Source organism: Zonotrichia leucophrys, chromosome 14 (assembly GCF_028769735.1).
Source record: "Zonotrichia leucophrys gambelii isolate GWCS_2022_RI chromosome 14, RI_Zleu_2.0, whole genome shotgun sequence".
Taxonomy (NCBI): Eukaryota; Metazoa; Chordata; class Aves; order Passeriformes; family Passerellidae; genus Zonotrichia; species Zonotrichia leucophrys.
Genome location: NC_088184.1, coordinates 916,132 through 928,455, shown reverse-complemented (window position 1 = coordinate 928,455; position 12,324 = coordinate 916,132). Strand labels below are relative to the sequence as shown.

The following is a 12,324-nucleotide window of genomic DNA, read 5'->3' as shown; positions in this document are numbered from 1 at the left end:
GTAGAGGATGTACTGGAGAGGCATCGGGTCTCTGTCCTTGCTGTTCCCTCCATCCTTTGATGTGTGTCCTCCCCAGCACCTCAAATTCAGAGAGAAAAAAGGGTTTTCAGGAATTGTTGTTGCAGGAGATGGTCAGGAGATCTTCCAGAGGTGCTGATGTTGAGGGCACAGCTCTGAGTGGCAGAGGGGTGAGCAGCTCCAAGACACAAGAGCATGACGATTGTTGGCCTCCAGTCTGTGGGTTTGCTTCTGTTCCTGGCATTTTCTCTCCAGGTTGGATGGGGTCCTGAGCCACCTGATCTAGTGAGTGACATCCCTGCCTGTGGCAGGGGTTGGAACGAGATGAGCTTTTATTTCCCTTCCAGCCCAAACCAGTCTTTGATTCTCTGACTTCTTGATCTTCCCCTTCTGGCCATTCTGGGCTTGATCATTGATTTACTTGTTTGGTAGCAGTCAGAACAAGCTCCTTTAGCAGGTAGAAAAGCATTTTGGGATAGACAAGGTCCTGTGGTGGCTCCCTCCGTGCAGGGAGGAAGGACCCAGTTTGGTGAGGATCACCCCTTAGGCAGGCCAGGGAGCAGCTGCCTCTGGTCCAGCTCCTGCTGGAGAACTCAGCTCCTGCAGATGAGAGACAAGACCAAAAGCTGCAAAAATCCTTGGGGAGCTGGGATCAGGGAGAGCAGATGTGGCACAGCTGTTCTGTAGGATTTGAAACCCAGCTCCTCGTCCCTGGGTGAGGTGCCCTGCACAGAGGAGCAGGTGGGTACAGCAGGTGAATCCTTTCCCTCATTCACCACCTGGCCTTGGCCCTCCCTTGCTCAGGGCAGCAGAGCAGTGGGGGCTGTGTCTGGGTGAGCTCTGGGGCTGGGAGGGGACAGTCTTGAGGACACAGGTGGCACAGGCAGTGGCTGGGACATCTCAGGTGAGCACGAGAGCAGGTTCTCCTTTCATGTGTGGTTTCCCTGCGTGTCCCCTGCCTCTGGTGTGTCAGTGTTCCTGCTGCGCTCCCAGAGCGATGCTGTCTCACAATGGCAGCCTGGATCTGCCTCCGATTGACGTGTTTGTGCATGGAATAATCACAGCTTTCAAACAGCAGTTCCTGTGTTGTGTGAGGTGACATTTGGAGAGGAGCAGCAGCAGCTTATTAAATTGAAACTAGGGGAGAAAAAATCTACACGATGCTCGGAGTGCTGTGCTCTGGGTTGCCTCTTTCATGGAATGGTTTGGGTTTGAGTTGGAAGGGACCTTCAAGGTCATCTTGTTCCACACCCTGTCCTGAGCAGAGACACCTCCCACTGTCCCAGGCTGCTCCAAGCCCCATCCAGCCTGGCTTTGGACACTGCCAGGGATCCATGGGCAGCCACAGCTTCTCTGGGCACCCTGTGCCAGGGCCTCCCCACCCTCACAAGGAACAATTCCTTCCCAGTATCCCATCTAATCTTGCCCTCTGGCAGTCTGTGTAGGTGGTTCCTCTTCTGGTGGCTTGGAGTCCAGCCTGTGTCTCACTATGTTCCATGTAAACCCCACAGCCTTGCTGGGTAAACTGGACTGTGCTGCTGAACTGGGGCTTAGGGCCATTATCTGCTTTAAACCCCAGAAGTGTTTTTTGCTCCTCAGCCCTGGTGTAGCAGGATCATGGTCGTTCATGCTCGAAGGTGCTGGGTTTTTCAGCAATGAGAGGCGAAGGATGTTGCCTTGGTAAGAGGCTGCAGAAGGGTGAGAGCCCCTGGAGGCAGTCCTGTGAGATGCCCTTTTGGGCTAATAATTGAGAAGGTTTCAAGATTGAGGCTTTTATTGATTGTTTGTCATGGCTTGAGCAGTGATTTTGGCTGAGGGGAGGAGGGAGGGCAAGCTCCAGATGTAAAGAGGAGATTGGCAACAAAAAGCAGGTGACAATCTGAGCCGAAGGGAAAAGAGTGCAGCAGTGATATTCTGGAGACATCTTCTGTTGTTTTGTTGGTTTTTCCCTTTTGTTGCAGTGGCCAGTCCTGCCCTGGGATCACCAGCCCTGCGTGGTGCCAGCTGTCACCACTGTGGCAGTGTTAGTGAGGTTTGTCCCTGGGGCTCTCAGCCCTGCACTGCTGCATCCTGTTGCTGCTGGTGACGGGCAGGTGGAGAAGGGAGATCTGGCTTCTGTCCTTCATGGGGCTCTTGATTTGCTGCTGGCTGTGCCATAAAGTGTTTTGGGGTGTTTTTTCTGTAGGAGAAGATGGCAGTAAATTCTTTTGTCATTTTTAACACTTATTGATGCCTCATTTTTCTCATTCACAAAGCAAAACTTGAAGGCCAGGTTGGACCAGGGCTGGAGCAACCTGATGAAGTGCAATGTGTCCCTGCCCATGGCAGGGGGTTGGAACGAGATGAGCTTTAAGCTTCCTTCCAGCAAAAAGCATTCCATGATTCTAATTGCATTTGGCTGATTCCTGCCAGGAGATGGTGGGGACTGTGCATACCTGGGTGGGCAGTTGAGTGCAGGGCTGTTGTCTGGGGCAGGGGGTATGTGGGGATTTGTGGGAGGGAGATGCCATCTGAGTAAGTTCCCAGTGCCTGTACCCCATGGGATGGGGTGGGATGGATGTGGGACAGCCAGAGGGGGTCCAGGGATACCCACTGGGCATCCCCAGAGCTGTCTCAGGGGGTAGGACAGGTCTGATCACGCTCTGATGGGGACACATCTCCTTCTCCCGGGCAGGGGAGGCCTGGCGGCTGGAGGATGACTGCTCGGAGCCGCCCAGGGCCCCCCAGCTGGGCACGGCCGTGGAGGACGCCCCGTTCAGCTACTTCCGCACGCGCTCCTTCTACATGAGGAAGAGCCTGTCCGTGGACAACCACCTGGGCTCGCTGAGCTACGCCGTGCACCCGGCCGAGAGCAAGGCCGAGCGCGTCAGGACCAAGCTGCGGCGGCAGTTCGTGAGTATCGGCCCCACGCGCGGTTCCCAAACACACTGACATCTTGGAGAGCTATTTCTGTGCCCAGCATGAGTAAAACAACAGAAAGAGAGGCTGCTCCAGAGTGGTGGAGCAGATGGTGGTGGCAGCTTGGCTTTGCCCAGCCCGTGACAGAGCCCCTCTCCTGGGGTCCTGTCCCCCTGGCTCTGAGGGCTCAGGGTGGCTGCTGGGTGAGGGGGGACAAGGGCCTGGACTCCGGGCACTGCTGTGCAAAGCATGGAACCAGGCTGAAAGGAGGAAATGAGTTTTCCTGTCCTCGGATTCGTGTCTGTGAGGAACTGCACCTCTCCAGAGGTTTGTCAGGGGCCAGCAGTGAGGGGCTGGTGCAGCAAGGAGCCAGCACCGAGTCCTTGGGGCAGCAAGGAGCCCCCTGGCCCTCGGGAGCTCCTGGTGGCCGGACAGCAGGGATGCGCCAGGGCTGCACCGCAGCTGTGGCAGCCTCTGATCAATGTTTAATGGGCTCTGCCTCTTCTCTTTCGCAGAGACACCGAACCCCGCGGCTCGGGTGTCCCTCCCCCGCCTCGTTAGCGGCTCCGGGTTGTAATGAGGGCTCAGGTGCCGCGGGGATGAGAAGCACTCGGTGTTGATTGGCAATGGCTGAGAGAGCCAGTACAATGGGCATGGAGCAGGGAATGGGCTGAGGCTGCACAGCTCACCTGCCCCAAGCTGTGCACAGGCTTCCTCTGCCCCAGGGGAAGGGCTGGTCCCTCTGGGGTCACACTGGGGGTTTCTCCTGGTGCACTTGGGCAGTGTGTGTGGGTCTGGGAGCTCACCCTCCCTCTTGTGCCTGCATTGTTGGATGTAGCCACTGCTTCTGCCCTGGGAGGGCACCTCTGGTCTTGGAGCGTGCTGGGGCCAGCAGTGAGGGCTGTGGGTGAGTCTGTGGAAGCTGTCACAGTCCCAGCACTGCCAGTGAACCTTCTCTGTGGGAACTGCTGCCTCGGGCTCAGGAAGCTCTTGAAACCTCAGGGCTGGCGATGAGCACAAGCAGGATGGGGCACCTGATGAGCTGCTGAAAGATGCTGGAGATGTTTAAGATGAGGCGGCCCTGCTGTGGGGTAAGGAACTGTCTGCTTTTTCTGTCTGCCTGGATCTGTGGCTCCAAGCTGTACCCAGGAGGGACAGGAGGGCACTGAGATGTTGGGGACCATTGTCTGTCAGGGATGTTTTTCAGTGTCTCTGTGGGACCTGTTCCTCATAGCCTCTGTGCTGCAGTGGAGATGGTGACAAAAGGTGTGGAGGCACTTGGGTTTTAAGCACAGTGTCCTAGTACCTACAGAGAGCTGGGTTCTGCCCTTCCTGTGGAGCAGCCCCTGTCCCTCCCTGCTCAGTGCCATGCCAGCACCTCTCTGTGCTGTCTGTGGCCAGTTTGATTTGGCCTTTGACTTACTCAGGTTTTGAGCTTTTTTTTAGCTTTCCTTGGTGTACCCACAGAGCTGGCTGGCTGTCAAGGAAGAGAGCAGGTTTTCTGTGGGATGTGGGGTTTTTTCCTTGCTAAATAATTCCTGGCTCCTTCCAGCGTAAAAGCTGTTGCTGTAGACTCAGCCATGGGCTCTGACCTTGTGAGACCTGCTGAGAAAAGCAGACTCATCCTACTTGGAAAGGGCTTCCAGAGGGCCCTTCAGCAGTGGCAGAAAGTGTGGAGGAAGGTGAACTGGCAGAAAGTGTGGAGAAAGGTGAACTGGCCGAGGATTGGGCCAGGACAGGACCGTCATTCCCAACACAGCCCACAGCCAGGTTTGTAAGTTCAAAGCAGAGATCCTGCCAAGCTGGGGAAATGATTTCCAAGGAAAGTTGTGGGCTCTGTGTGCTCCCATGGCTGGGTTAGTTAGTTTCCATCTCTGTGCTGGAGGTGTTGCAGCTTCCCTGGGCTCGTGTTGTGCCCTGGCCCTGTGTGCCACTGGCTCTGCCCAGCCCTGGCTGAAAGGGAATCACTGCCAGGTGGGATCTGCTCTCCTCATGCATGGCACAGCACCCACAGGAGGGAGCATGATTTACCATATCACAGTGGCCCATCTTTTAGGAAGAATCTGGATTCATTTTTCTGGGCTGTTGCACTTCCCCAGCCTGTAATGAGGATTTCTGGCTTTGCTCTTTCTGTGCTGACAATCTGAGCCACCTTTGCAGCTGCTTGGGTTGGTTTTCAGTTTCCTCAAAAATAGAATTTTGGGAATTGCTGAGAGAGGGGAGGCTCTTGAGGCTTTGGGTGGGAGAGGGCAGGGTGGGTGGTGACAGGGCAGACCTGCTGCCCACATGCACGCAGTGCTGTGTGACCACCTCACATCCATGTGATTAGGTGCTGCCTAATGAAGGCTTTGTGCTGCTCATGGGCACCTGAGCTTGTCCAAGGGAGAATTTGCTATAATTTATGTGAAAATACTGGAATATGGCTTCCCTGCTCCCCTGGCTGTGACATGCTAGATGCTGCCAGGGCTGCTGAAGCATCTTCAGTGCAGAGGGAGCACCTGCAAATCCAGCCTGGCCCCAGAGCAGCCTCTCCTCCCCTGCCTGCCTGAGGCCAGCACACCTGCCTGCCTCCCAGAGCACTGGGGAGGGGGAGATTTCTCCAGCCATGTCACTGGTGGCATTTGTCTGCAGCCCCACTCTGCTGTGCGATGGATCTGCACGTACAGATTACTGGAATTTGCATAATTTGAATTTTAAATGAATTCCAATTTTTGCGATTGTCAGAACGAGTTTTCTTTCTAATAAGCTTTTCCTTTTAACTCCTCCAAGGGCTGCAGTGCTGTCAGCATTCCTGCCTGGAGACAGGGGAGCGGCTGATTGCTTTTGACATCTGTCTCTCACTCGGATCCCTGCCTTGTCCCAGTCACTCCAGCTGTGACAGAGACAGGCTGGGGCTGTGCTCTGAGACCTTGGGCATGTTGTTTGGGGTCACTTGGTGATGGCCAAGGGATTGTTTTGGTTTTGTGCCCAGCTGGCTCCTGGGATGGGACCTTCTGCAGTGTCCCTTGCTGGGGAGAGAAGTGAGACATGGCTGAGTTACAGATTGTGCTGATCTCCTTGCCTTCACTGGAAAACTGGTCATTAAAGGCAGAATTAACCCTGTTAAACTCAGCATTAACCTTATGGAGCATTAAAAGAGGTCAGCAGGGCTGAGTCACTCTCTGTGGTGGTTGCTGGGACAGTCAGTGCAGATTGCAGCAGGGCTCTGAGGGAATTGTGCTCTTCCCTTTTCCCCATGGGAATTTCAAGTTCTCTGTATCTAGGCCAGTCGTTCTGGCATTGCCCACTCATTTTGTGGTGTTATGGCACAGACCCTGCTGCCTCTGAGGAGGAGCCAGCAGTGCCCAGGGTCCCACATGCTGAGCCAGCTTGGTTTGAGGTCTCTGCCCTGACCCCTCTGCTGCTCTGAGATGATGAGCTGCTCTCTGAGCATTGCAGAGGAGTCACCAGTTTGTGCAGGGGAGATGGAGGAGAGCAGCCCTTGGCATTGCCATGGCATCCCTGGTGCTGCCCCAGCTGCCCAGACACTTCTGCTCACTGCAGTTCCTGCAGGTTTCAAGTAGGTGACTCGGGGTTGTATTGCTTCCCTGCCTCTGCACTAATTAATTTTACTCCGTACTCTCATGCACTAATTTATTTTTTAATTATTATTATTTGTGTATGGTGTTTTTCCATGCAGTGATTCTGATATGAAATGTCTCTGCCCTGCAGGAAACACTTAGACTCTGTTTGTCTTGGGAGTTCTACAGATAAGTTGAGCAGAGGAAATCCCTGCCTGACAAAGCAATGATGGCAGAGACAAGGTGGATTGGGATAGCAGAGCCTGGGGAGGGAGGCAGTGAGGGGAGGAAGTCACTGTGTGGCACAGACCTGGTCACACCTGGTGCTCACTGGAGTCACTGACAGTGCTGGGCTGGCACCAGCTGGCAGGTACCTGCCCAGGTTTTCCTATTCCAGTGAATAATGATCAACCCAGAAATGCCTCCTGTCCCTGCTGGTCACTGCAGGGATGTTGAGGAGGGCAGAAGCTGCCTTACCCCAGAGCAGCACCAGTCCATGGGTGTGAGTATCCTGCTCTGAGTTCTGGGTACCACACGAGCTGGAGCCAAGGTAGGACCTTGGTAGAGCCCATCTGTGCGTTATCCCAAGGGTTTGGTCTCATTCCTAAGTGTGCAGGGACCTCCCCAAGTCTGCTGGCTGCAGCCAGGAGACCTCTCTGGGGTGATGCTTATGGTGACAGCAAGGCCATGTCACCCTGCCATGATCCCTCTGCTCCAGTGGAATCCCACTCTCTCTGTGCTGGTAGTGCCTCTCTCCTTGCTGTATTTTACTGGGTTCTGTTCTGACACTGCTAACCATGCACTCCCATACCCGATTTCAGAAGGGATCAGCAAGCTGACAGAAGATTCCTGGCTGTGTCTGGAGTTCAGTGTGATAAAAATAAATCCATATATAAAAACAGAGTCATAGAATCATATAATCCTAGGGTAGTTTGGTTTGAAAGGAACCCTAAAAACTATCTCATCCCAACCCCTGCCATGGGGAGACCTTCCACTACCCCAGATTGCTCCAAGCCCTGTCCAAGCCCTGGCCTTGGACACTTCCAGGGATCCAGGGGCAGCCACAGCTGCTCTGTGTTGATAAAATGACCATGTGAGAGCAGGTCAGCTGTGCTTGGTGAGGAGGTGGAGCAGAGCCATGAGGGTCGTCCTGGAGCTCCACACAGACTGCCCCAGCTCCCAGAGCAGAGTGGCAGTGGCTGCCTGAGGGAGGTAATTGCAAAGGCAGGTGATGTTTGAGCTCTGTGCATCACTCCTGTGCCCAGCCTCTCCTCCCCACATTGCTCACTTGCTGACTTGTTCACAGAGTGCTCCACAGAAAAACCCAAACCTGATAAATAACGTGTTACTGGAGCCAGAGAGAGACTCATTCCCTGGAGAGCAGTCCCTGGGAGCTGGGAAGAGGCTCCCTGTGAATCACCCCACTGTGCAAATTAGTGTGGGAGTGAACAGGCACAGCAAAGCTCGAAACCCAAACGTAGCCGGCTCATTTCTCTGGTGAGCGTGGTTTTATTTACAACAGCAGCTTGTGACGTCCCAGCTGGTGCTTTGTGGTGCCTGTAGGAAAGCAGGGCTGCCTCAGGGGGAGCACAGCATTCCCACACAAAGGGAGATGTCTCCTGTGGGAGGAATTAGGAAGCAGAAGAGCAGTTTGTGGGGAATGTTGTGGGCCGTGCTGGTACAGAGGGGTTCTGCTGGGGCTGGGGACAGTGTCACACCTCCCACTTGGTCAAAGCCAGGCTGGGACCAGTGGCTGTGACAGTGAGAATGAGCTGGGTTGGGTGAGGCCTCTGTTTGCTGTGAGAGGTGGGCCCAGTGCTGGGAAAGTTCAAGGCACAGGAATCTAAAATTGACACCCAGAAGATGTGGGATCCTGAGCTTGAAACTGGAAGGGGTTTGTTGCTGAGGACCAGACTTGGGGTTTGATTTCAGTGCTGTCATTGCAGGGTAGGTGCTAGTGAGACTGATGTGTCATTTCCCAAGAAAACATGCAGCCTGGCTTTGCTCCTAACCTGGGCCTTTCTGTTGAGTTTTTATCTTCTTTTTGCCAGGGTCAGGATTAAATGTGTCAGATGATATTTCATGTTGGGACTCAGATGTTTGTTAGGTCTTATCTCTGTCACAGTCTCACAGACCCTGAGTTCTGCAGCACTTCACTTTAACAAACTAAAAATGGAGCCCCATCTCTCTCTCTTTACAAGGCCTTTTAAGGATAAACTGTCCAATTAAGAAAATGACACCTAAGCTGTTTTCACTTTTTATACAATAACCAACCACCCATGGCCCGAAATGCAGACTTTTTTATCCAATTACACAAAACCACCCAAACCCATGGAGAAGAAGGTGAAGAAGGACCAGCCTCTGCCCAAAACCTCCATCTTGCTTTATATATATTACTGTATTCTAAACCCTTAAACTCTGAGTTTCCCACCCTGTGAAACACACCCTGTGAAATCACACACTTCTATTCATACTCCACACCCACAATCCCAGTTCTATCATTCCATTTTGGAAGCTTCTCCACAGCCTCAGGTCAGTGCAGTGGTCTCCTGGGGGTCATTGCCTGGCAGCACAGAAAGTCTGAAATTCTCAGTAACCAGGGTTCCACCACCTTTCCAAACAGCTTATGCAAGCTCCCACGACATAACCTCTACATTTAAAATATAACAGTGAGAAACCACCATGGTCTCCCTGCAATCCTGCAGTGTTTGCTCCCTCTGCTGGCCTTGCTGTGGGGAGGAGAGCCGGGATGCACCTGCCGAGGGCTGGGGATGATGCTGTGGAGCACGTGGTGTCCCCCAGGCTGGCAGAGAGACAAGCAGCAGCTTCAGCAAGCCCCAGTGCAGCCTCCTGCACCCAGCTCGGGGCAATGCCAAGCACAAGCACAGACTGGGCAGGGAATGGAGCAAGAGAAGTGCTGAGTGGGACTTAGAGATGTTGGTGGATGAGGGTTGGACCTGCCCTGGCTGTGTGCACCCAGAACCCCCCAGGCCTGGGCAGCAGGAGAGGGGGGGATTCTGCCCCCTCAGGGGAGACTCCATCTGCAGAGCTGCTAGAGAGAGTCCAGAGGGGGCCACAGAGATGCTCCAAAGGCTGGAGCCCCTCTGGAGCCAGGCTGGCAGAGCTGGGGGTGCTCATCTGGAGAGGAGAAGCTCCAGGGACACCTCAGAGCCCCTGCCAGGGCCTGAAGGGGCTCCAGGAGAGCTGCAGAGGGACTGGGGACAAGGGATGGAGGGACAGGACACAGGGAATGGCTCCCACTGCCAGAGGGCAGGGCTGGATGGGATATTGGGAATTAGGAATTGGGAATTGTTCCCTGGGAGGGTGGGCAGGCCGTGGCACAGGGTGCCCAGAGCAGCTGTGGCTGCCCCTGGATCCCTGGCAGTGCCCAAGGCCAGGCTGGGCAGGGCTGGGAGCAGCCTGGGACAGTGGGAGATGTCCCTGCCATGGCAGGGGTGGGATGAGTTTAACAGGCCTTCCAATCCAATTCATTCTATGATTCTGTTTCCAGCCTCTGATGTGTTACCATTTCTATTTCTGCACAAGGAACATGAAATGCTCAGCGAGCAGCAGGGCTGAGCAGGAGAGCAGAGTCATTTGCCAACTTCCAATTTTACTCTGCTTCCACCAGCGAGACCCACCAAAAATGTGCACTGTGTCCTTTGGTTTGTGGGGTTTGTGTGAAAAAAGAAAATAACCACAGTGATTTAATAACTGAGACACTATTTTGTGAGCTGGAGTATTCCTCCTCCGTGGCAGGACTGGAGCCTTACATGTAACTCAGAGGATTTTTAGGGCTGGAGCTGTGGGTCTGTCTGGGCTTTTGGCAGTGCAGGGTGGGCTGGGGATGCTTTGGGCTGCAGCCAGCAATGCTCCAGCTGTGTGGAAAATCAAATGCTTTTAGTTCCAACCCCCTGAGCATGAGGGCTTGTACTGGCACAACCCAGATCAGTGTCTGGTTTGTGTGAGGGGAAGCTTCAGCTTCTCCACCTGCCTTTGCCCGGTTGTCCTTTCCCACAGCTGGCTGTGATGGTGGCAGTGCCCACATGTCTGCTGCCCAGGCCCTTCCTGCCCTTGGCATCCAGCAGGACAGGTCCTGCCTGCTGGGGCTCTTCCTGTTAATCCCAAAGTGCATACTCTGCTGGGTTTTGTGTCTTGATTTCCCTTTCTTCTGGGGTTTACCACAAGGATGGCTTTGTGGTGGCAGGTCCCTGGATCCAGGTGGATCACTGCTCAGATCAGGTGTACTAAATCCCATCCCCTGCTGCCCATGGGGCCTCTCAGTCCAGCTGCAGTCCTTCATTTGTTTCCCTGGGAGATGTGCTCCTCTGCTCTTCCTCTCCAGCCCCTTGCAGTTGTTTCCCAGATCTCAGACAGGAAATCTGGCTGTTGTGATGTGTCCTCCTACAGCTCAGACCCACAGTCTGCAGCTCTTTGCGTCTCTTGCTGTGAGGGAGGCGGGTGCCCCAGGTTTGTGAGCTAATGGTGCTATCCCCATGTGCCTTTCCTGTGCAATTGGAGCGTGCCAGGGAAGAAAGTGCCTTGCCAGCCTGAGGATTAAATCCTTCAGAGCCCCTTCCCTACAAGCACATTCCTGCAGGGAGGTGCTTGTGCCTGAAAAGCCCTTTGGGCCATGGCTGTGCCTCAGAGGGACGCAGGTGGGCTCAGCTGCGGGACTGGGAGCCGCTGGCTGTGTGGAGGTGGCACTCGGTGTGTGCCGGGTGCCATCAGCTGCGGCTGCAGAGCCTCTCCAGGTGCAGCGTGCCCGGGCTGTGCTGGATACAGCACCGGGGGCTGTGAGGCAGTTCTGGGGTGAGGAACAGAGCTCTGAGTGCGGGGCCGGGCCGGAGCGTGGCTGCAGTGGCGGCTGAGCGCTGCCAGGGGTCTCTGCAGCACCGCGCTGCTGCTGCTGCTCCCCGGCTGCTGCAGCCTTCCTCCCGTCCTGCTCCTGCTCCATCCAGCCTTCCTCCCCTCCTGCTCCATCCAGCCTTCCTCCCGTCCTGCTCCTGCTCCATCCAGCCTTCCTCCCATCCTGCTCCATCCAGCCTTCCTCCCGTCCTGCTCCTGCTCCTGCTCCATCCAGCCTTCCTCTCCTCCTCTGCCCGCCCTGCTCTCTCTCCAGAGCTCTGAGCTCCCAGCCTCTGCAGCAGGGCATTCCAGGTGGCTTTGAGTTGGGATGGACCTTAAAGCTCATCCCATCCCTTGCCATGGCAGGGACACCTCCCCCTGTCCCAGGCTGCTCCAAGCCCTGCCCAGCCTGGCCTTGGGCACTGCCAGGGATCCAGGGGCAGCCCCAGCTGCTCTGGGCACCCTGTGCCAGGGCCTGCCCACCCTCACAGGGAACAATTCCTAATTCCCAATATCCCATCCATCCCTGCCCTCTGGCAGTGGGAGCCATTCCCCGTGTCCTGTCACTCCAAGTCCTTGTCCAGAGCCCTTCTCCAGCTCTCTTGTACCTCACAATTTCCCCATTCCTTATGCCTGGGGCTCTGTGGGAAGCTCCCAAAGCTCTCACAGCCCTGGGGGTCACTGTGTCAGCACCCAGTGGTCACATCTGAGCTCACCCATCATTAGTGAGCACTGCCAGGGCTCCATGCTGTCCCTGCACATGGAGCCAGGGCGCAGCTCTGTGCTGCTGCCCACTCTCCAGGGTGACCTGAGAGTGGTGGGATGTGGCACTGGTGCTCCCAGGGTGTGCTTGTCCTGCTGCAGGTCCCAGCCCCTCGTGCAGGGTTTGCTGCTTGCTGGGCATTGCTGATCTCAGCTGGGGCAGGAGGGACTTTGGGGGGATGTTGTTACAGAGCAGAACTCGATGTGAGCATGGCTTTTTGTCAGGGACAGACCTGTC

The 12,324-nt window shown here is 55.2% G+C and overlaps 1 protein-coding gene across 5 annotated transcripts in view; it reads left to right on the top strand.

Annotated features, from left to right (window-relative positions):
• LOC135454069 (ankyrin repeat and fibronectin type-III domain-containing protein 1-like) overlaps window positions 1-12,324 on the top strand; it is a 241,614-nt gene that overhangs the window by 77,723 nt on the left and 151,567 nt on the right. For all 5 annotated transcript variants that reach the window (XM_064725806.1, XM_064725807.1, XM_064725804.1 and 2 more), the window contains one exon: window positions 2,693-2,910. In XM_064725806.1, coding sequence (XP_064581876.1) covers window positions 2,693-2,910 — 218 coding nt within the window. The remainder of the gene's footprint in view (window positions 1-2,692; window positions 2,911-12,324) is intronic.